Source organism: Tyto alba, unplaced genomic scaffold, assembly GCF_018691265.1.
Source record: "Tyto alba isolate M040663 unplaced genomic scaffold, T.alba_DEE_v4.0 Super-Scaffold_11, whole genome shotgun sequence".
Taxonomy (NCBI): domain Eukaryota; kingdom Metazoa; phylum Chordata; class Aves; order Strigiformes; family Tytonidae; genus Tyto; species Tyto alba.
Window position 1 is genome coordinate 6,780,839 of NW_024881273.1, and position 23,943 is coordinate 6,804,781.

Sequence of the window (23,943 nt, forward strand, 5' to 3'; positions counted from 1 at the left end):
GCGACCGCGGGCTCCAGGGCCAAGCAGGGCTGGCAGGGAGGCAGCTCGGGTGGGAGCTGTGTGGTTCTGCCAGCCCAGTCTTGGAAGTTGGGTGGAAAAGCAAAACCAAGCTACTCATCCTTCCAGGCCCAGCTGAAACTCTCAGCGTGCCTTAAGGCTGTTAATGTCTTGCAGTTCCTTTCCCAGATGACACATCTCAGTTGTACTACAGATTCAGGAACTCTAAGAAACAACAGCTCCTCCTTAAACTGAAGCAAAAATAGAGCAGCAGTATGACTTCAGCTGCTGAGAAACTGGAAACGCTACTGTAGATCTAACAGACTTTTTTTGTTGTTATGGAAACTAGATCTGCTGCTAATCTAAAATCCTAAAGCCTTGTCCCTAGCACCCAGCTTGGAAAGAACTCCTGGGAAAAGCAGCTGTTGAAATGCTCGGTAGTGTAGCAATAGTGCTGTTTTTCTAGTTAAACTTGAAAGAAAGGGAATGGGGAACTCAATTATGCTACTGTTTTAGTTCGTTTTACAGTTGCCACGATTACCACTACCACAGTTCTACCCTTTTATAGAGCTACCCCTGCCTATTCCCTGTCCAGCTTCCAGTATGTATTCTTTTCCCTCAGGTCAGTGACAGCCCCCCCTTCCCTGTTATTCCTCTCCCTAGTGCATTAAGGAAAGAGGAAGAGCAGCTTTAGCAAAAACAGCAGCAGCTTAATGGTGCAGAAAATGCTGTCTCTTCCCTCAGAACAGCCAGAAGGAAATCTGTCCCTGCCTTTCCAAGAGCAGCGCTCCCCTTCTGCATTAGAAAAGAGCACAGGCAGAATCTGCTGCTACTTGTCACTGGCTCTCTACAGAAAGATTACACTCTCGTGCTGCATATTTGCAGATGTCAGGGTGAGCCACTGGTGGCTGAAGCCTGTTCCATGCCCCTGTGTGGCTGAGGGGCGGGTCAAGGTAAAATTCAGGGCTGAAATGCTGCTGTCTGAAGTGAAGCTATAGCTCTAAAGCACAGATGTGACTGACAGCATCCACTATTTCTTGCTACCCGGCACCAGGGACTCCCTAGCACCACAAACTCTCACTCTAGTGCCTGAGGAAGTATCTAAAAGAATGTATTACTTCTCCCTGAATTCTCATTCTATCCATTCTTGTTGAACACTAATAAAGTGATTAGCACACTGTGTAACTTCAAAAGCTCTAACAAAAGGAAAGCTACTTACCAGAGCTATCAAATAACAGCCCTTAGCACTACTGAACTTGCTCAGATGTGCTGGGTTCTGGCTTTACTCCCCTTCCCTAAAGCTACCTGGCACCAATTCCCTGTCTTCTCTGCACGGTTCTTCAGCTTCAAATCTCCACGTTCTCAGTTCCCCTGTGGCAGAAAGCATCAATGGGTACAGATCAGGCTTGGGACTGTCACACCACCTCCCTCACTGTCGGAGCAGCTCACCTCAGTTTTTGGAAGGTAAATCAAAGCCCCTCTCCCTTCTACTTCAAGACCACTTTGCTCCAGCCAGCTAGTTCAGATCTCTCCAAAGCCTCCAGGGCAGGTAAAACTAGATCACACAAGTGTGCTAGAATATCACCATCACTTAAGCTTACAAGGGAAAAAAAAAAAAAAAAAACCAACCTCAAAGCAAGATAATCTAATCTTCTCACTGTAGCCTCTTAAAACCACCAAGATTAAAAAGGTTCTGACTGGTACAGCAATCAAGTGTCTCTTAAGGAAAGAACTGGTAGGTTACTAGCTCACAGCTACGTTGAAATTTGATTTCTTACCTGAGAAGAGTCTGTCCAGATTTCAAGCTTTATTTTAAGCAATAATCACTGACCTTTTCTGACTGTCTCCATCACACACTGAGCCTTAGAACCTTAAAGAGTTTGTTCATCTGCTTGAGAGCTACAACAGCACGATGCAACTTCACTGCAGACAGTACCTACCTTCCTGCTTGAACCCGCGCCCTCCCGTGCTGCTGCAACAGGCGGGGCAGCACCCTGGGCCTGTACAGAGAGTAATCCGTGCGCCTGGTCCACACCACCGCCTGCAGAGGAATCGTTCCTGAGGAATATTTTATCGTGATGTTCGTTTAAAACCTCCTACGAGTTGCCCAACATGAGAGTAAGAGAAAGGGAGTGGGTGTGGGAAAGCCGAGGGAATCAGCCTTTGATGATAATTGCTGCAAACAGTATCGGGATTGTCGCTCATAAGCCACAACTCACATCACTGTTAGCTGGGACTTCAGCCCAGCAGAACTACGACACAGAAGAGGCAGAATTGGTGCTGCAGGCTGCTCTGTCCAATACAAAACCATGAACCCGGCTGCTGTCTATAAAGATTTTAATATCAGTATAAATAGGGCACAGTTACAAAAAACTGCAAGACTGGAGCAATGGAATTTTGACTTAAAAACCTTGAGTGAGGCCTTGCTCTTCAGAAACACACACAACACACAGACTGCAGGGTGAAGGGAAGGCATGAGCACACATACACCATCTTGCTTTGAACCATTCAGTACAAAAATAGCAGTAGAAAGATGGTCTCTGAATTGCTGGCTGATCCCTTGGTTGTGCCTTAACTGGACTCTGACTGTGAGGGAGAGGCAGATTGCACCTTATGTTAAGAGCAGAGTTAATGCCCAGTGGAAAGTTTGTCTCCTCCCTCCATCCAGCCACAGCTTCCCCAGCTGAGCTACAAGCTATAAAAATAAAGGTTTTGACTATTCAGCACTTGTACCCAGCCAGGATGCTCTGGCAGATGGAGCGGGCAGGCTGTGCACGTGGGCTCATCACCGAAGAGCCGCTCTCGGCTTTCCTTACATTCACTCTGCTGCTGGGTTGCAAGAGTTCAACGGGATCTCGCTGCTGCTGTTACAGCTCAGTTTACACCACTGCCCACACCAGGCCTCCCTCCCTTCCCCAGTCCTTGTTGCGAGCTCTGCCAAAGGTGATGCCTTCTGCAGTGGACATGAATTGTTCTGGTGCATGTCCTGAAAAGGGAGGCAGGGGCAGGACAGAATCTATCTCTGCACGTGCCGGACAAAGGCCTGCACGAGCTGAAACAAAGGCTCCTGCCCCTCAGGACCCAGCTTGGAGGCAGACTTTCCTTGGGGAGAGGGAAGAACCCCACTGGCAGGTGAAGAGGGACCACCACGGCGGAAGTAACGGGACAGGCTGGAGAGCAGCGTACTCTGAAATCAGGAGCATGTAACAAGTTAGCCTCTTTCAAACACGTGGCCCCCTCCTTCCCCACACAAGGCGCCGGTGGCAGAGCAACAGGCACCAGTACGTGCAGCCCAAGATGCCCGAAGCTGTTGACTCGTGCTGGGGAATGGGCTCTACTGGGCAGCCAAAGACAAATGACCTTCTCCCCCAAGACACATTTACACTGAACAGCGAGAAAGGATGGTGCAAGCTGCTTACCAGCTCGGAGCTGAGCTCCTGTTTCATCCGCTGCTTATCACGGGGATGCACAGCTGGGTCTCTCAAGTACCGAACAGCCTGGGAGATGAGCAGGTAGAAACAGTTTTCCATTGTAAACATGAGCAGAGACCTGCACAAAGAAACGCACATCAGCAGGAGCCAAAAAGGTCAGCACACTCTAGTTTCAAGGTCAAATACTCTTAGAAAAACTTCACACACAGGGTACATATGAGGGAACACTGTTACTGTTCACATTCTGCTCAAGCAGTGATACCCAAAAGCGTTGGGCTGCAGAGTAGAAACTCCCACTGGCCATCGGGGAAGTCTGCTTTAAATGTACCAATAAGCATGAAACAACTCTCTACACTGCATCTTAGGATGAGATGGCTTCACACACCCTCCCCAAAAAAACCCTGCTTGCTTTGGAGAGCTTCTCATGGGCTATCTGACTTCTCTGGATTCAGAAGTGAGCAGCTCAGGAGCTACATGAATGCCTGTAAGCCTCAGTTCTGAGCATTCAGTTCTGCGCCTTGGTCATGACTAAATCAAACACCTAGAAACGTACTTGAGGGTTTTGGTTCCCTCCTGCATATTCAGCCCTGCAGCCTGAGGGAAAGGTTCCTTCTTCTTATCCAGCTGAGAGGGGAAAAAAAAAGACAGCCATTAGAGACAGGAGATACAAAAGAGAAAACACTCCTACTCTTCAAAATATTGGTTGAACAAGTGCTCTAAGATCACTGCAACTGCTGTGCTCTCCCAAATAAAGAAATGGCTAGTACCTCTCCCAACATGTTAAGGGCCACATTGACTGTGGCAAGCAGGGTCCCAAAGGAAGGTGCGACATCTGAATCAAAGGCTGGTGTGGTGAAACTCAGAACGAAGAGCACGTTGTACTCAGCAAGGTCCAGTGACTGTGGAGAAACAGAGGAGTGAGTGACCTCTGAGGCCATGAGGATGCCACCATCATAGTAACAGGAACACCTAGTGTCTGTATCATGCTTTTTGTATGGAGAACTAGAAGCACTGAGATCACTTCCCAAATCTCAGGTATACAGATGGAGCAGTACAGCATTCTGTACAGTACTGCACAATCAGACAGTATGGCTCTCCTCACATAAATGAGCCTCGTCCAACTCCTAAACCATACAGCTTGCCACCATGTGGCAAGCTAAAGTAATGACTGTTTCCAGATTGTTTTCAAATGCCCAGGCATATGTACCCAGAGGCACAGGAAAAGGAAGTTAACTATCCAAAAGTTAGCAGCAGGACACTACCAGAATGAACGATTAAACTTTCCCTTTCTGTACTTGGAGAGCAGCCACTAGGTCACACCCAAACAGGATAACAGGAGGAAGAGTGGCATCCTGAGGATACAAACCTAGCTGGATTATTAGTCTGCTCCAATAAGGTTACATGTACACAGTGTTGTGCAGATCACACAAAAGCTGAGCCAAGCCTTCCTCTCAGCATGAGTGCCTGACACCTAAGGGGAGCTCCTTGTGTCCTGCCTTCCTGCTTTGTGCAGAACGGCAGGCAGAGGCATGGTGGGGTCACGGTCCCAAGCAGGACAGACTGTGCCTCACTACACAGACCCAGAACATCACTTGAAATGCTGGAAACAACCCCTTCAGGGAGCAGCACCACTCCTCTTTCTCTACCTGATCAAGGAGGATCTGGCAGACATCAGGGGTGAAATGGCGCAGCGCAGCAAGGGATTTGCTGAGGATTTTCAAGAGGCTGTACTGCACTGTAAGCAGTGCTTTCTGCTCTGCTGCCTCCGACTCAGGACTGGGATGTTTGGAGGAGGCTTGGGGATTACGCTGCACTCGTGGAGTCACACTTGATGGAAGGGAATCACCATTTTTTGTCTGTGGAGAAAGAAAATGGAAAGTCTGGAATACAGATGTGATTATTTTGCACTAAGATGAATACTTTGAGGAAAAAAAAATGCTATGAACAAAATAAATGAGGAAATAAGGCACCCAAAATCTGTCCCCTGCTAGAAGCATGAGAATTTACACTTAGTGACTTAGTGTGCATCAGGGGAGGCACTGCATTGCAGGGAGGCAGCTGCAGAGACTGTTTAGATTCCAAATTCTGTAAGAATCTCTAATCAACACACCAAGCCTTAGCCATGCTGAAATAACACATCCCTGGCAATGCATCGTCTCCACTCCATGAATCTAAGGATTCCCCGAGAACAAGAGCTATCTCTTGAAGAAATTAAATCAGATCAAGGACACCAGGTCAACAGTTGCTTAATTAATGGCACTACAGACAAGTACAGCAACGCAGCCTTCTTGCTGCAAGGTAGGCAGCTATAAAATAACAAGAGCACCATTCAAACACAGGCTGCTCTTTCTCTAGGACTGCCTTTACACAGTCCAGAGTTTTTAGAGTCCAGACTACTCTTTGTACATTTTTTTTTTTTTCTGTGGAGAAATGCAAATCCTCACTATTGATGATCATCAATAATCACCACTAGGATTACCAACAATCTATTCAATATCCAAGAGCTTGCATATTCATTAATATTTGTCTTTAAACAGGGAGCATGGGCACACAACACTCGTAACTGGCAGTCTGGTGTACAGTCCCCAACCTCACCTGCAGGTAGTGCTGGAGCATTTTGCGGCTGTGCAGGAGGGAGGTACAGGCCTGACACAGGTAACACAGATTCACCTGAAATAAGTAAGGCAAGGGAGAATTCTCTTAAAAACTCAAAACCTATCTATTCACTATCATTGGTGGAAGCTAGAAAATCCAGTTAATAAGAACATACGATCATAAAGGATCAATGCAGTTTCTTGATTTCCCAGTATATTCTTGGAGTCACCTGGCAGTGAGAACTGAGAGCAAGACACTGAATTCCTCAAGTTATTTTTCCCAGCTATCATCTCTCCATCCCCAACAGTTATCTTTCCTCACTCAAGTCAGACAAGGTACTGATAGAACAGACATTTAAATGGACTGAGCAGTAGTTCCTACTAAAAGAGCAGCAATAAAAAGGTGATATAGTGCTATTTTCTCTTAACACATCCAAATCCCTGCAGTCCAAGACTTATTATTCACAGACGTGTAATACATTGGTCCACCAATGTATTATTCACAACAATACCCTGATTCCTACCTGCATGTCCCTCATAAGCTGTGGCAGGTGGAAGTGCCACTCCTTTGTGAAATTTGAGAGCTGAAGAATGAAGCCAACAGTGTGATCAGCCTCTTCCAGACAGGCCAAGCTCTGTACTGTCCGTACTGCATTCAGGCACTGAAGAGGAGAGAGAAGTCAATTAGCACAATGACAGTTAAATCACAAAAAGCCCGTTCCCTTCTCTAGAAGAAAAAGCTGAAGATGCAGAGGATCTGCCCTTAGGGACAGAAAATGTATTCATGAACACAGCTGCACAGCACATGAGTCAGACCCAGAGCACTTTATATTCCTAGTCAGAGGTCAATGTATTTCACGAACTGTGGTGCCATACGAGAAGGCAGCTACTTGTCTAGGGAGCATGCTTATAAACAGGTAATTCAGCACCTGTGTACAAACAGGACTCTTCAGCACATCTTCACTGACACAGTCCGGCCTGTACAGGTATTTCAGTACTGCAGGACATGAGAGCTTGCTGACCCGAATGGCAACTGTACCCTGACCACAGCATTTTCATTATCTGAGCAAGGCTGAGCTGAAGACACCTCCAGGAACAGCTCTCATACTTTTCTTTCCAGAGCAGACAGCCACAAAAGTGAGTTCCCGTCAAACTCTCACTTGTGCTGCTGTGTTGAGTAGGCACATTAAACACCTGTAGCGAAGTTATAGCCCCAGGAGTGAACAGGAGGAACAGATGGTGACTGCCCAGCTCTAACAAGTATCATAACAATCATCCCTGCCTGACCACATGGCTTCTATATTCTGTACTCCTCCTCCCACTCTTGAATTATTTTCACTGTAAATCTTCTTCAGGCAGGAGCCTCTTTTCAACGCTTCTGCACTTTCTGACGTGTTTCCACTGCTATCGCAACACAGAAGCCAACTGAACCATCACAGAGGAAGTATGTGACATACCTGAAGAATCCTCTCTTGATGGACGCCAACAAAGTCTAGTGCTTCCGTCAGGAAGTTGTATCTAAGTGTTTTAAGAAGGCGCTCCATCAGTGACATGGAGAGACGATAGACCCCAGGCCAAGACGGGGCATCCAGAGACTTTCGAGATGAAGCAGATGTCTGAGAAAATCAGATACAAAAACAAATGACTCATTTACACTGCTGCCCGGCATGGCACACACCACAAACCCTCCACCCTATTTTGGAAGTCTCCAGTCTCTAGGGGTGGCTGCTGTCCCTCCAGATTGGGAGGGCTGGGCTCCAACCACAGCCTGCAAGGCAGGGCAAGCTCTCCTGGCACATTCCCACACGAAAGGAAGTAGCACCCACCTGAATGGCTCCATTACTGCTGAGCTGGTACACGCTCAAGAGGGGCAGGCAGACACTCTGTGTGACACCAGCTCCAGCCACTGCTGCCGCTCCCTACAAGACACAGAAAAAACTACTGTTAAAATCTGCATGTCTGTCTGCTCTCTGAGACTAAAAAGACTTATTTGGCTTTAGATATTCCTGTCCTTTGCGCACTGTCACCACCCTTTTAGAGAACTTTCATCTACACACACTTCTATATTGTTAAAAATTCAGTATCAAGGAAAGCAACACTCTTCTTCCAGTAAAATCTAACCTGCATAATTGTACTATGAGAATTTCATTTCGATATCACCTGGTTTGGTACATACATAATCTTTGGAGAGGGCTGGTTTTGGAATGACCTTGCTTTCACCTAAAGTTCCACTCAAGTTGAATTTGTAATAGATAAATGACACTTTATTGCAACTAACGAGAAAGCAGGTTCCAACACTTAATGCTGTTTTAACTAGGAGGGGGAATAATCTGCATTGCAGAAGAGCACATTCACTGAAAGTACCTGCTCTAAATTACATGTCTGCTCTGGCTGGCTCAGCTCTTCCATCCGAGACAGCCCATTATCGAGAAGAACAAGGCAAACTAAGCAGGTGTACATACACCACCTACTGCTTGCCAGCCTCTAAAAAAATCTCTTTATCTACAGATCATTGTTCAGCTGCATTGCAGACAGAATAATGAAATATACAGTTCCTATTAAAAATGTATAGCTATATGTTCTCATTTCTCTGCATCTCTCACCTGTTGAGTCCTTGCTAAGGTCAGTAGTAAATGTAAGGAGGCCTCTGTGAAGTGAAGGTTTTGTTTAACTCTTAGGCTGATCTCCAATGCGGCAAAGATAGTAGGAAGCACAGGGACTTTCCTAGTAATCTGTAGCCAGTAATCTCCATCTTCATCAACTTCACAGAGCTCTTTAGCCAGATGCAGACCCAGAACACACACCTGCAGTGACAAGGAAAGGAGAACAACATATAGGCTTGACATGGGTACCGAGAAAACCTTGAAAGCATTTACTAATACCACCTAGAGTTCAGTCATTCTCAGAAACATAAATTAAGGCACCAGGTATCCCTCACATTACACTCTGCATACTTCCTGGCTGTATTAGCAATCATGACAACATTTTTTTAGGACAGATCTGAAAGAGAGGCAGCAACAGCCAATTTCCCAGACTGATGTGTGCCAAAGAGACACAGAGTAATTCTGAAATAGAAACTGCCGAAACTTCCTTTGAAGGCAGCAGGTTGCAAGGGAAAGTTGTTCCAAACATACATGGAACTTTTGTCTTGAGAGAAGGAACATGGCTGCAAAGCAGATGAACAGGTCTTTTACCCCATCTCGCTGGTCTTTGTGTTTAACTCGGGAGGCATCATCTGTTTCCATGCTGTCCTTGTCATCTGTAGCATCTCCCAAGGTTAGGCTGTGTCGCGTCTGATCAAAGAGCGCAATGACCTCATCTTGGAGTGTTTCACACACACCTAACACCAGCTGGGAGTACTGTGGGATCTCACTCACTGTGACACACAGAGAATAGACAACAGTTAACACACAATCCTTGTACTTAGGTTTCCAGTTTAACTGATAACAGCACTGGGCCACATTTCTTGGAGTTAGTATAACTCTGTTTTCATTTCAAAACCTACAAAACAGAATGTGAGGAACCATGACCCAAATTAGATGATTAAGTCTAGGAGGATATAATAAGGGATTAGATGGTCATCTGGATAACAAAAACCTGTAGTTTTACAAAGAAGTCATATAAACTCATAACATATCAAAGCACAAATCCAGTACTAGTAGGGACAGATTATTCTGTAACTGCCCACCACAGAATTTCCTACCCATTTCTCCAGATTGCTGATACTGGCCCAGGCAGACTGGGTGCAGTCTATGTTCTGCGAGTCTATATAAATACTACATTCTTATCAAAACCATTGTATCAAATTGCACCACCTTTTACCACCATGACTGGAAACTTAAATTCAACAGAATAGAAAAACATTTAAAAACAATCCAACCCTCCACTTTCTATTTATTTTCCAATATATTCTCTGCAAGCCCAAGCAGTAAGACAAGGAATACACAGAAAGGTAAGCTGATACACTTCGCAGCACCACAGCTGCCTTTGTATGTGCTGTACAGAGAAATACTGCCCAGATTCCACTGAGGGTCTTCAAGTGCTCCTGCAATGTAAGATGTCCCGCAAGTGACAGGAGTAATGACCACCCTAGTTTCTCTGGTTTGTAACAAAATGTACCCTCAGAAGACTTTCTTCTGTTTGGGTCTTTTGTTATCTCTAACTAGAAATTCATGTCAGAATCTAAGCTCTGCAGTCACACTGTAGATGACATTACTAGATGTCCCTCCCACACCTGCCAAGCTATTTTCGAAATCACATGGGAACCCTATCTTGTCTCTACCAAACGAATCAAATACAGAGGTTAATTGCTGGGGAAAGATAAGAGATCACATTCTACTGTGAATGATAAACCTCATCTCTTCCTAAAAGTATCTAAAACAAGTAAGAAAAAAAGTAGAGAAGTCCCACAGGTTGGTGACTGTGTTCAGCATCCTGTACTACTACTACAGACCATACACATTTTCACATTAGAAACACTGGAGTGTTAAGGTGTATTCAGCCATGGCAATCCTGCTCTTCACACTTATACATGCACCACCTCACCTTTCATCTCCTTCATTTGCAGAACAGTGATAAGAGCTGAGAACACTTTGGCTTTGGTTTTCTCCATCATCTGCTGATCTGCCTGTAGAACTCCCTCCAGAATCTGCGTCAAGGAGTTTATGATTTTATCCACAGAACCCAACTCGCTGACAACAAAAAGGGAGAGCTCTTCAGATTAGACAAGATCCCTCAATAAATATATCGGCTTGACTGAGCTGTGTGGATCATAGGTTATATGATCCACAGAAATAAAAGCAATTCTTCCAAGTAAAGTTTAAGTCACCACCTGGATCTCACTAAAGACGTTCCGCAGTACAGTGAGAATGCAGGACTGACTATAACAAAAGCTTTTTTGATACCCTCTTCATCAGCAAGTAGGAAGCCAAACCATAAATGTATTGCTACAAGAGAGTTCAGCAACAAGTGCCAGACATTTGCCATCCCAAAAGAAAATTCTATGATAAAGCTTCAGTTTCCTTCCCAAATCACTATGGGAATCTCACTAGAGCAAAATACTGAAACATAATCTCTCAAGTTTTTACATTTCACAATGACTAATAATTATCCAAACAAAATACCTACCTCTTCCACTGTTTGAGCAGGATCAGAAGAAGGGTACAGAGCATAGACCCCAGCTGCAGACAGGATGCTGACATGGGAACTAGGAGCTAGGAAGAAATACTGCTAGAGTTACAGTTGCAATAGTCACATGGAAGAACACTTCAGAAATCCTCAGCCCAAGCACCGCCATCAAATGACCAGGTTTTTTGTTCAGCAGCTAGCAGCACTGAGGGAACCAGTGGCAGGACCCTCTGCAGGGTCACTCAGCGGTGACAAAAATGACACATACAAAAGCAAGATTTAGAAGCAGCTCATCGATTCAGGAAGAGAGCCTTTGTTTCAGCCCAATTTCACAGGATCTAAAAAACCTATGATGGCAAGCAGTTGCAGAGACAGAACTCCTTATAATACAAAGATGATGAGCAATTGGGAAATTAAAAGAACCGACAGGAAGCACTACCTACCAAAACCTTGGTCCCATTTAGCACATCCAGAAACAACTGCTGATGAACTGCAGGATCAGTCAGATGCATTATATCTGCCTAAGATCCACAAATACAGACATCAGTCAAGCACAACAAAAGATGCACCTTCTTAGCAGTATAACATCAGACTACTGTCTCAACTTGTTACTTTAAGAATTCAACAAACTGTACAGCTCCTGAATGATGCAGTTTTATAGAAAGCAGTGAAGTATTACATTAACAGTTGACAAGAAGTTGGCAGTGACTCATTTCCCTAATGGTGCATCCCTGTCTCACTTGACTCAGCAAAATCTCTTCAGGATTAAAGAATTACTTATAATTGCTACAAAAGTTATTTACTACCTCTCTCCTCTGCTCAGACAGACAATAGGCTCATTTTGACCAAACAGCAAAACACCACCTACTCTAACCTCTTGTACCACGCTTGTGCCAACCTGTGTTGTAAGCATATATACGACAAAATTGAAGAAAAAAAAAAAAAAAACCAGCAAATTCTTCATTAGAGTTTAGCTGACCCTAAGAAGTTGACATTTTATTATTCAAAATGTTAACTTCAGATTATCTTGAAAGATAAGAGGTAGCTCTTACATGGCTCGTAGAGATTATGAGCAGCATCCGCCAGGCTGAGATGAGCATCTGATATTCTGTTATGGAGGCACAGCTGCTGCCCTCTGTTTCTGCCACATGATATGCCAGTAACTTCACATATTCTGACCAATAGGCAAAGCGCTTTTTGGTGGAAAAGTTCTTCAGCGTGTCTTTCAGGGACTGATCCAGTGAGCCCCTGACCAAATCAAGAGGAGAAGTTATCTTCATTTATTCTTTGGTCAGAAAATATACTTCTTCTGAGACTCAGGTAGGAAAGCCAAGGACACAGCTTGCAAGTGAGGGTTATTCCACATATTAGACCTGTGCAGGGAATCCCACTTTTTGCATCAAATGTGAAGTAAAAACATGATCCCTGAAGAAAATTTTTTTTTTTTTAAGTAGAGATTTTAGTTAATCCTGACTTTTCAACATATTGTTATGCTCAGGAAAACAAAATGAGTAGGAGAAAACTACTAAAATGTTATTCAGCAGTCACTACAGTGGGTGTACTTAGCTTAGATTAAAACTAGCTTTAATAAATACTGTATATTCTCATTCTAGGATACAAGGAAAATACTAACATTCTCACCTACAGACTGCAAAAAGACTGTAACATCTCTTTGTGCAATTGGTGATTGCAAGAATCTCCAATGTATGTTTGTTCCTCCCACAGTTTCACAGGATTACATGTACTTTGTCCCTCAAAGCCTGCACGGTCTATCAAGACTATCAAGATTTAACACAAACAGTTTAGATAATTAAAAAGTACAGGGATGGAAGAGAAGCTACCAAAGACTCACTTGACAACATAGTAGATCTCCAAACAGATGATTTTCATGATTAAGGCACAAGTATCCAAGACACTGAGCTATAAATACAAAAAAAAAAAAAAAAAAAAGTAAAATTCGAGTGCCTCGCTCTGTAGGGTAAGTGGAATTCTGATTTACCCCTACCACTCCACTTGTAGTGACTGATATATTACAGTTTTTCAGACTTGCTTCTCCCATGATAGCAGTAGTTGTGTCATTTGACCATGGACTGGTGATGATAAGGAAAGAATGCTGTGTCCAGATCGGCACTCAGAGTGAGAGCACAGGACCTTCATAACAAAGGGGAAAACTGCCACAGAAAGGAAGAATAACAAGAATCTAATTGATTCCTCTGTGATACTAGTTAGCCTGAGCTATCCATTAAAAAAAAAAAAAAAAAAAAGTGTTTCTTCTACCAAACAACACACAACATATAGTATGGATACACTACAGACAGCACACCTTTCAAAGAGTGTTACCACAGATGCTAGGTAACATCTACTTTCGTTTCATATGTGAATAAAGAGCATAGAATTTCAAAAGACAGTTCATAGCTATAGAGTCTTTGCAAAGACTCTACATTCACTTTATCTCCTGCCTGTGTTTAAACCACCTGACCATACTTTCTTTTAGAAAACTGCAAACAAGACGGAAGAACCACATACATCACTTAGAAACCTTTTCTGAGAAGTACATAACTACCTTTGTTTTGTTTGGATGTAACTCACCTCTGATGATTCTGAAGGTGGAGGAAGGGTCCCAAAGAGGGGATTGGTTAAATTTTCCCAAAACTTTGGCCTAAAAAATATATATAGAAGTAATATCAGTTATCTCCCCCACGCCACATGCCCAGCAGCATTTTGACTGTTCCAAACTTCACAGAAAATATGCTTTGGTAAATACAAGCTTACATTGCTTTGTATAAAAGAAACAGAAAGAAACATATTTGCTTCTGAACATGCACATAGGGGCTTCTCATCTTCTTTTCTCAGAGACTAAGTTCAAAGCCCACACACTGCATACCCTTACCAGGGCACACGAAGACTAAGATGCAAGTCCCTGAAAAGTCTGGCGAACCAAAGAAAAAGTATTCTGGAAAAAAGGAAGGAAAATGCATTGTAGAAAAACAACAACTCACTTTGTTCTCAGAACTAGCATGGCGCTATCTCGACGGTCCTGCCACAGAGCATGCAGGAAGGCAATGGCAGCACGGTGCAAGAGGGGAGGGCACCAGTATCTGTCCTGTTGTTTGGAGTCTATCAGCTCTAAGACTACCTGGAGGCAACTCCACTCCCCTAAGCTGAATTCCTAAAGCAAAAGGAAACAAGAGAGGTTACATCACCACAGAACTACTATGTAGGCACCTATTAAAGCAGAATGTGCTTGATTCAACTTGAACGATACACAAAGAAATAAATCTTGAGTACATGGTGCTGTCATATATACTGTATATGACTACAAGGAATGTAATCATAACACAGGAGAGAAAAAAAAATATTTTTAGGGGAATAAAAAATGAGCTAAGCTAAGACTTAGTAAGACCAGGTGCCTTCAAAAGGTCCCAACTCAAGACGACTTTGAACTGCAAAGCACCAGAGTGGGAAAACTGATAGTGTCCATCGTACCTCAATCTTCAGCTTTCTTGTTGAGTGGCCACTGTCAGAGTCAAGAGAGCCGGCCACAGAGACTTTGGTCTGACCGAATAGATGTTCTTATGTTAACTCACTAACTGCCTTGAAATATTGGGGAAAGCTTCTCCTTGGTTATAAGGAAAAGCAAAAGTGGGATAGCAGCAATTAATTAACTGCAAGCACAAGCTGCATTTACCTTTACATTAAGCACATCAGGCTACACATAAGAACTATCAGATTTTAGAGACCAGTGCCGTAAGACTGCTATGAATGCTACAACAAAAGACAGTGAGTCCTTGGATCTGCTATTCTACCTTTGACCCATCACTGCCATCCTTCACTTCCAAGTTCAGGAACAGCTCAATGAGCCCAGGCTGTGTCTCCACCGCAACTGTCAGGAACTCCAGTATCATGACCTTAATACGCATGTCCTCAATCTTGCTCTGCAGGCGGGTGAGGAAGGCATCACGGATGGCAGCAGCATCACTACCAAGGCAGGCATAAACAGACATGGGAGCAACCTGAAAAAAGAAAGAAGCATCAGAAGCAAAAATAACCAAACCCCAAAGAATGCTTCTTGGCTATATAAAAGTTGATTTGCATGTTGAAACTCCAAAATATGTGATATTGAATCGATAAACATATGTAAGGGAACTCAAAATAGGTTATTGTCATTAAGTGGGAAGAAACCTGCAAAGTGATCCAAATTTTCCTATTTGGCAATTCTGCTCTATCCCTCAAGGGTTATGATAAAACTGGAAAAGATAAAGAGAAAAACAGTTTTGGAATAATGTTTCCTGCTGTAATAAAACTGCAAAGGAGTTTAGTAGCTGAAACTACTACATTCTCAGGAGTTTAGTAGCTGAAAAGAGTAAGTCTAAAAGGCAAAGTTGAAACTTCCCAATAAAAACTTAAATAGGATCCTCTTCTCCCTAAGATTTTACAGTTCCAGCTAGTAAAGTGTAGGAATTGTATTTAAGAGTGTGACTTGAGCAAGTTGCTCAAAAAAGTGGATAGAGATCAACTGGAGGTGCAAATACTTTGCAGAAAACACCGCACTCATGTGGAGCCTCTCAGTGAGAGCTTAAGTGATTTCTGAAACAGCAGAAGATTACAGTAAAAAAACTAAAGGGCCCTTTATGTGATTTTTAATGTGCTCTGGGTTACAGTCTTCAGTCCACACTGCTTTCAACTGACTTGCATTAAGCCCCCTGATACAAAAAAGCCTGAAGAAATTATATTTAAAGACTTTCAGTGGTGGAATCAGTCACAAGGGGACAAGCAAAGGAGTCTCATCTTACCGTAGCCAGTCGTTTGAGCAATTGGATGGCCAGGCGTGGAAGTGCCGGGTCATGCTTGTGGTAGATGTATTTGGCCAAGACTGCAATAAGATTGTTTCCATGAGCACCTGGAGGGAACACGAGATCAAAGAGAAGAAACTGCAGTAAGATGTAACTATTTACCAGATAATGATTTCCATAGCAGAAGGTGAGAACTAGGTCAGTCTTCCAAAAAAACAAGGCATGGGCCCAGCCAGAGGTACTAATGGTAGCTGACTTACTATATTCTGTAATTACACCCATCTCATTACAAACCAGCAAACAACAAGCCACATTCACTTAATACTTTAGAACCTGTCCCAGAGGAGAAGAATGCCTTAGAAGGGGAGAATAGGCCTTCTTCCATCACTAGAAACCATTTTTTGAAACATTAAAATCTTAACTACTGCTTATAATGAGACACACACTGACTCTTTGCAAATAACACAAAGGCACAGCTGCCCAGGCTGCCCCCATGGAGAAATACATACCATGCTGAGTAAGTGCCTGTTCTAATGGAGATACCACGCTAGAGGGTGGCTTCAGCCGGATGACATTATTGGTAACCGAGAACGCCAGCTTAACTGTTTGGATCAGCAGTTGACCTTGGCCTTGTGACTCATCACTGCGTTTCCAAAAAGAAACCAAAGTAAGTAAATGTGTTGACAACTGACATTTATTATTTGCACAACATTCAAAGAATAAATTCTGTTCTCAGTCAATCAGGGGTTATAAGACATTTTTACTCAGATTGTCATGTCACCACATAAAAGCTTCTGAAATCAAACCCCTGCATATCCACAAGAAAATATTGTCTACCCAACCCTGAGCTTTCAGCATAAAACAAAAAAGAAAAAAGCCTAATAGCCTATTGTCACCTTTTTTTTTCCCTCGTTGGGATATGGAGATTTCAAATGTATTAAGACAGAGGGAGAAATATTTGCAGAACCAATCTCACAGAAAATTATAATGAATCAAAACTGGATGAAGAGATAAAACTGGTTCCAAGTCTGTTTTTTTCCTAAGATTTTCCTTATCAGATAAACATTCTGGAGAGATATTAAAGCCAAAAAGACTTCTCAAATAGGTCTCACTTTCTCCTCAACAAGTGTGGATTCCCTTCCAAACTTTTTTTGAAAGAAAAAGAATGGCAGACATTATCAGAAGCAACATGCTAGCAAGTTTGGCTGGCTGTGTGTCAAGTTGCCCGGGAAAAGAGAACACAGGATGGAGAGAGATTCAACCATAGCCAGAGCAAAAGATTCAAGCCTTCAGAAAGCCATGTAAGGAAGTTAAGGCACTCAACACTGAAGATATCTTCAATACTTCCAGAGTATTTCAAGACGCATTCAGAACCATTCTGAATAGAATGATCATTCCTAGCACTTCCAAAATTACAGTTCAAGCTTTATTACGATTTATTCATGAGCATAGCTTGACTTGAACTCTGGTGTTACCTAAAGACACAGAACTTCTAACATTGGCTCTAATTCTCTTGCTTTCAATTCAGTCATCCAATCTTACAAAATTGAGTTCAAGTGAATTCTTTATAAAAAAAATGTCACTGCTAGCAAACGTAAAACAATTGTGCACATTTACACCCACTGGTATGCTCCAAATGTCATTTAGAAATCAAAAACTAAAACAACTGGATGAAATTAAGAGTGTACAGCAAAAACTGTAAGCAGATCTGGAACAAACAAATCTTGTTCCTCCAGACCATACAAGGCAGGCGGCTGCCATGGCTAGCCGCTACGCTGATGCCCGTTAAAAGCAATCAAGTCAAAGCTACATTTCAAATATAATTTGTTTCTTTCCTCACACTACTGAAACACACCACTCACCTATTAGACTGGGAGGCCATTACCATATCAATAGTGTCCACACCAATTCCCATGATGTTAATGACAGCCTGCCCTGCCTCCGTGTTGGCCAGGCTGAAGATGCACAAGGACTGAAGGCTGGGAGCATTGCTGTGAGACACAGATAACACAGGAAATCATCACTAGGAGCACCTGCAGTATTTTGCCACGCAGCACTTAGAAAACCACCAATAAGTAACCTCCTAATTTCTACACCCCCACTGGCCCCTACTCTTTTCTCCTACTTTCTTCAGACTGGATACACCAAATAGGAAAGTGGATGACAGTCCGCCCCAGGAAATCTATTTATTGTTTTCTCTTTCTTCACCAGATATTCTAGAAACCATTGTGGTTTGTGCCGTCCCTAATCTTTTTCTACCCTTCCTGTACTCAGTAACACAAAAAAGAGCTGAAACCAGCACTACACAACTATGCCAGTTCACTCCTAGTGATTTGCATTCAAAAACTGAAACAAAATGATAGTGACTCCTGCACTGTAAGCCAGGCTATTTCAGATCTGAAATCCATCATCTGTCTTACCTACTGCAAGGATCCATTTCAGGGCATAAATTCAGTATAGCATGGATCAACTGTAGAATTAGGCATCCTAAAACAGAGATGAAACAAACTAAGTTTTCAGAATGATCTGTTGCCTGCTTACTATTTTCACACAAATCACAGCATCTAGCAATACTGATAGACATACAAAGCAAATCCCAAATGGCTGCTAGGAAAGATGGTAAAAAAAGGAAGAAAACGTCACACATTCTGTCTGAGAAGACAAGGGATCCTTTTTATCCCCTCCCTTCTATTCCCCCCTTCAACATCCTTACCAATTTTCTCTCTCACTCCATGAGAGTTATAACGCCATTTGTGGTAATTTGGTAACATCTCCTTCAGGACAAACACAATGCAGGGCACAAGTCCTTGACTCTGGGTGCTACCAAATTGTCCCTAGGCAAAACAGAAATGTTATTGTCCCCCTTCTGGTTAAAAGGACAAGAAACCTTTTGCAGGGAGGTATGTCATATTGTCTTTAAAGTGTGAGAAAACCATCAAGCATGGGGACAGAGATTTAGAACTGACTTCTATCCTTTTGTAGATCAGATGAAACAAAACACGTTTTTTAAAGAATAAGACTACAGAGAAAGCACAAAAAGTAGCACAGTGTCGACCAGCGATCACCCGTAGAGATCCACTGCACACGAGATCTATCTCAGACACGGCTGTATTTCACTTTCCTATCATAACAGCTTACAGCTGATTTCACACGGAGACCATTCCAGAAGCACTCACCCGGACAAGAGTTGTTATCAGGTTCAGGAAGGAGATGGTAACGCTGTACTCGCCTTGAGGCTGTTCTATGCTCATCAGTAGGTTTCCATAGCCCCCAGCATTCATTCCCTCTGCACTGTGAAATAAGCCAGAGGGTTTATTACATGTATAGCAGGACTCTGACATGAGCGAGAGCTGTCAGATGCATAGATTTCAACCCAGCAAAAAGTTCTTATGACATGTTATGAATAGGTTAGGCAAAAAAAAGAAAAAAGGGATGGGATCATGAATACCTAATCACGTGATTCATACTGGACACTGGATTGGCAACAAATGGCAAGAACCCTGTGTGGTGAAGGTCGGTCCAAACCTGCAAGAGAAAGAGTACAGATATTCCCTCTCGATTCACATATACATGCCCACTAGTTCTCAAACCTAGAAGGTAATTTCCTCACCTTCGCTGGCATTCGAGCAGCCAGTACTGTCAAACAATTGACACAAGAAGCAATAACATCCACAGGGGGAGAGATTACAGTTGTTAGCCTACAAAAGAGAAATAGTATGCATAAAATGCACTGCCACCTGTGGTCTAGTCTATATACTATTTTTTTTAATCAAAAAGACTTCTTCCTCACTGAAATACGTAAGTATAAAATCTAAGCAGGTGAATACAGACACCAGAGTCTGCACTTTCAGTCTAGACTTGCCACCTCCCCCTCACACCTGAGTCAGATCAATTTACTGCAAGAGGCAAGGCTGGCAAGACAGCAGACTGTCACAGCAAACAATAATTATGCAGCAGAACATCAATTCCCAGGCAGTTAACACTGAGAGGAGAGTTAATAAGTACAACTGTTTTAACACCTGGAAGTTACTGCTCTAATGATATGTTTTATTCTATTTTCATGCAAATATAGTTGCCAGTAAAAAAACACTTTTGAATAGATAAAATTGTACAACATTCAGGAAGGAAGTGGAACAGGGGCCATTCTTCTGCATCAAAGCATTCAACAGTGTGTAGCCACAACAGTCTTGAGAGCTGAACATCAGTCTCAGAATTCAAGCACCGAGACACACTTCTTGCAAAGCTCTTGGCAAAATTAGTAACTAGCCATTCTTCCAGCTCATTATATCTGCTCAGGTACCTCTGCTGTTAGTGCCTTCATGCCCGTCAGTGACTTACCTCTGCAGGAGCATGTAGATTCGCGATGTGATTGGCAGAAAGCAATCTGCTATTGATACATCAGTGCTGATAACTTTATGAACCAGATCAATTATTGGCTTGACCCTCTGGCAATGCTGAATCACATCTGGGTAAAGAAAAGCAACACTAGAATATGAAATCATACTTAAGCAGTAATAAAATCTGGAACAATGCACATTAGTCTTACTGCACATCCTTATAGTCATTGCCCATACCAAAACCCATTTATTGTATCTATCTCAACCCCTCCCTCATCTAAAATTTATCTCATCTCACCAGATGGTCTTGGCCTTCTGCAATGAATTTTACAGTATTATAATAATAATTTAAAAAAATCAGATTTCTAGGAAAGTATTCCACGCTCTTTCTAAATTATTCAGAGCTGTTCAATCCTACCATTAACCTCAAATTGATACCTATTAACAATTATTTATTCTCTTTTATACTCCCAGCCTATCTCACCTGCTGTCGATACAACATGGAGCAGCATCTCAATCTCGCAGGTAAACAGTGTCCAGCTGCTGTAGGAATACTCCCATCGTACCAAATAAGCCCGATCATCCAGCATCACCTGGCCCACTGTTCCCTGAGGTATCCGCAGATTTGTTTGACCTAGTCCTAAAGATTGAAGAAGCAGGCAAAATAAAGTCACAAATTTGCCTATGACTTAGAAGCCAGATAAAGAATTAAATCCCCCAAAGCATTTCAATAAGAAAAGGTTAAGTGCAGTTTCCTTACCAAGAGGATAGAGGAGCTTTGGAGCCTGTCTTCGCCAAAGTGTGCCATCTTCATGAGAGATCACATCAGGAGGCTTATGCTTGTACAGTTCAATATAGAAGGACATTTTATCCAGGAAACTGTATACCTGCATATAGAGACAGCTTGAACAACACAGCCAAAGAGCAAGACCTTCTTAAAAATTAATCAATGAGATCATTTCCAGGAATAGGCAAGTTTTCTTGATGCATACAATATCCTTCTAATACATCAAAACTACCAAAACATTGTTAGACAGCCCACATGTATAGACAAATCTTATCTAATGAATCAGAAAATTCTTGTGAGAAAAGTACAACCTGAAAAATTAGCCAGTATCTTAATCTTCAGCCGTTAAGAGTTGAAAAGCTTTCTAAAAGCCCAGAAACATGGGTAGTTAGTCCTGCAACAGCACTGGACTAAAAAGGAACCCTGTACACCATTCTTTGACAAGAGCTTAATGTCTGTCATTTAACATTGCAACTGAGATAAGCACATGTAATAGAAAGAACGAATCACACAGCATGATGTCCCTGTCTTGAAATAAATCATCTCCCAAACACCAAGAGAGATCCTGTACCTTTTTTGCAGTAGATTTATCAGACACAAGGGCTTGGAGCAACTGAAGGAGGGGAGTAAGAAGATGGGGGAACATCCCACACACACTGTCCAGGATAATACCCAGACCTGCAGTAGGTTCCTGTCGGTGGAAACAGAAAACAAATGTCTTATTACTAAAAGGAAATGCTAGAGTGGTCTCAGTATAGCACAAGTACAGAGTTCCTTTAAGTTGTACATTTAACATTAATCATGCACAAAAGTATCACTCCAGTCCTTGCACAGACTAAAGCATGAGGCAGTGTGCAAGTATAAGGCAGGAAGTAAGACTGTAATGGAATACATATCCTAATTCTGTGACAACAAAAAAATAAGCATGATGCTTTTGCGGGCAGTTAGTTCAATCCTTGCAAACCCAGCCCTGGTTTAAACTATCACCTATATTAAAACTTGTTCCAGTATCCTTCAAGAGTAAAGCCAAGGCTGTACCTAAAAGGCAGGAAAGGGCAAAAGTAAATCAAAGATAGATACAAACAAACGCTAGCTCCTCAGGCCCTCCTAGAAACTAACTAAATACAATCAATCTGTTCCTTTCCTAAAAGGGGATCTTCTACCGGCTTTTAGTTATAAGCAAGGTAGGTCAAAGAAGTTGCCAACACACTCACAGTCTTCCAGAAGAGCTGAGGAATGCTGGAAGCTGCCAAAACTTCACATGCAGCATCAATTATATCCTTCAAAGGAAGAAGGACAGAGCAAAGAAAAGTTACTTTACACAATGATAATTTCATCCCAACCAAGTTCTGCCACATCTTTGGAATTTAAGTTTCCACATTTACCAGCCAATAGGTAACTACTTCCTCTAGTCAAAACAGAAAGAAACACCCAATACACCCAAACCCAGAACACGGAGCCAGCCTAAAGCCTACTCCTTATCATGAATGGACGGGCCAGGGCAAATATGTCCCCTATACCTGTAAAGGACTGTATCATGTCTTCTCAAACTTGGAAATGGAGTATGTATTATTTCCATTGCTTTAGAAATAACACATCAACAATTAGTTTCAAATCCATAGGACTTCAAGTGCAAGATATGCTCTTTCATTATTAATCAGCCAGTCTGCAGAGGTGTTTACTAAGTCTGCATTGTGTAAATGCAGTAAACAGCAAATCACTCTTTTAGATTTAAGTCACATAAAGTTTGCAGCCTCAAATGAAGGATTACAATTTAACAAAAGTAATTAGCATTAGGTTATTTTAAATTAGGTAACAGACACAATGAGCCTTGGATGCTTACCTGCTGATTGCCCAATGTATGCAATTCCAGTGATGTCAGGACAAAAGAAAGAAGTCCATAAATACACATACAAGCTGTGCTGGCAGTACACTGGAAAGAAAGAATACACAAGGCCATTATAGGAAAGACTATGAAGTAGAGAACACACTGTACCTGTACTTAGTCTGCTTTACAGACTGAGCAACTGCCTTTTTCATACATTCTTGCTGCAGACAGCAGAGGCAGCAAAGCAGGAAGCAGTCATTAGTTAAGCTCTACATTAACATGAAATATTTCACAAAAATAAGCAATCTTGCCACTACTATTATCATTAGAAAAGCATTCCAAATCTCAAAAAAAGCAGCACTCAGTGTTCATTAGAAATCAGAAAGATTTGCTTTCACTGGTTTCTGCCTACAAAGTAGCTTATTCTCATACACTTTACTGTCTAATGAAATCATGTACAGAGAATAGTGCAGAGTTAAACCTCCTAATACTCAAGATCCACAATGGGAAGTACACTCATGGAGGCAAATCAACAAATGTGATTAAATGCAGTCTGTTCTGCTCAAAAGAGATGTAGTTCCTCAACTTACAAAACCATGCTTTACTGCATATCCTGCTTAAAACCAGATTTAGTTTAAAAGAACATTGGTTCAAAATCATCCACTTCCCATCGTATCTTTATATCAGTAGCAGTTAAAAACTTTCAAGAGCTTACATATCCGATTATAAGAAACTCACGTTCTTCCCCCCACTGCTCAGCGATCGCAGCAGCTTTGTCAGATACTGGAAAACATTCAGCTGGATAGCAGTGCTGCCCATTCTCCTGATAACGCTTGTTGACTCCTCTGGGTTTACAGTGTGACGGAGCAGAGCCCAGGCCAAAAGCACCAGAGCGTGATGTGAGACATCCCCTAACTGCAGCAGCTGATTGTCCATCTCCTGCAGAGACAAGACAAAAGCAAAATCATTCAAACCTTCTGAAAGAAGTTCATATTCAGCAAGCTTACAGCTGATTGCGTCTTCTTGCTAACAGACACCTTTCCCTTGCA

At 42.4% G+C, this 23,943-nt stretch overlaps 1 protein-coding gene across 1 annotated transcript in view; it reads right to left on the reverse strand.

Annotated features, from left to right (window-relative positions):
• Nucleotides 1–2,317: 2,317 nt before the first annotated feature.
• Nucleotides 2,318–23,943, reverse strand: part of NUP188 (nucleoporin 188) — a 29,118-nt gene continuing 7,492 nt past the window's right edge. The window contains exons 11-44 of the mRNA XM_042786796.1: nucleotides 23,633–23,833; nucleotides 22,910–22,999; nucleotides 22,281–22,346; nucleotides 21,638–21,757; nucleotides 21,040–21,166; nucleotides 20,764–20,919; nucleotides 20,281–20,407; nucleotides 19,553–19,640; nucleotides 19,391–19,467; nucleotides 19,119–19,233; nucleotides 18,656–18,776; nucleotides 18,363–18,429; nucleotides 17,805–17,933; nucleotides 16,452–16,585; nucleotides 15,943–16,049; nucleotides 14,956–15,162; nucleotides 14,149–14,318; nucleotides 13,739–13,808; nucleotides 13,002–13,069; nucleotides 12,202–12,397; nucleotides 11,593–11,670; nucleotides 11,150–11,235; nucleotides 10,568–10,713; nucleotides 9,217–9,398; nucleotides 8,626–8,826; nucleotides 7,849–7,941; nucleotides 7,480–7,638; nucleotides 6,547–6,684; nucleotides 6,024–6,098; nucleotides 5,075–5,284; nucleotides 4,196–4,327; nucleotides 3,982–4,052; nucleotides 3,417–3,546; nucleotides 2,318–3,184 (exon numbers count right to left, since the gene is read on the reverse strand). Coding sequence (XP_042642730.1) covers nucleotides 3,014–3,184; nucleotides 3,417–3,546; nucleotides 3,982–4,052; nucleotides 4,196–4,327; nucleotides 5,075–5,284; nucleotides 6,024–6,098; nucleotides 6,547–6,684; nucleotides 7,480–7,638; nucleotides 7,849–7,941; nucleotides 8,626–8,826; nucleotides 9,217–9,398; nucleotides 10,568–10,713; nucleotides 11,150–11,235; nucleotides 11,593–11,670; nucleotides 12,202–12,397; nucleotides 13,002–13,069; nucleotides 13,739–13,808; nucleotides 14,149–14,318; nucleotides 14,956–15,162; nucleotides 15,943–16,049; nucleotides 16,452–16,585; nucleotides 17,805–17,933; nucleotides 18,363–18,429; nucleotides 18,656–18,776; nucleotides 19,119–19,233; nucleotides 19,391–19,467; nucleotides 19,553–19,640; nucleotides 20,281–20,407; nucleotides 20,764–20,919; nucleotides 21,040–21,166; nucleotides 21,638–21,757; nucleotides 22,281–22,346; nucleotides 22,910–22,999; nucleotides 23,633–23,833 — 4,308 coding nt within the window. The 3' untranslated portion in view covers nucleotides 2,318–3,013. The remainder of the gene's footprint in view (nucleotides 3,185–3,416; nucleotides 3,547–3,981; nucleotides 4,053–4,195; nucleotides 4,328–5,074; nucleotides 5,285–6,023; nucleotides 6,099–6,546; nucleotides 6,685–7,479; nucleotides 7,639–7,848; nucleotides 7,942–8,625; nucleotides 8,827–9,216; nucleotides 9,399–10,567; nucleotides 10,714–11,149; nucleotides 11,236–11,592; nucleotides 11,671–12,201; nucleotides 12,398–13,001; nucleotides 13,070–13,738; nucleotides 13,809–14,148; nucleotides 14,319–14,955; nucleotides 15,163–15,942; nucleotides 16,050–16,451; nucleotides 16,586–17,804; nucleotides 17,934–18,362; nucleotides 18,430–18,655; nucleotides 18,777–19,118; nucleotides 19,234–19,390; nucleotides 19,468–19,552; nucleotides 19,641–20,280; nucleotides 20,408–20,763; nucleotides 20,920–21,039; nucleotides 21,167–21,637; nucleotides 21,758–22,280; nucleotides 22,347–22,909; nucleotides 23,000–23,632; nucleotides 23,834–23,943) is intronic.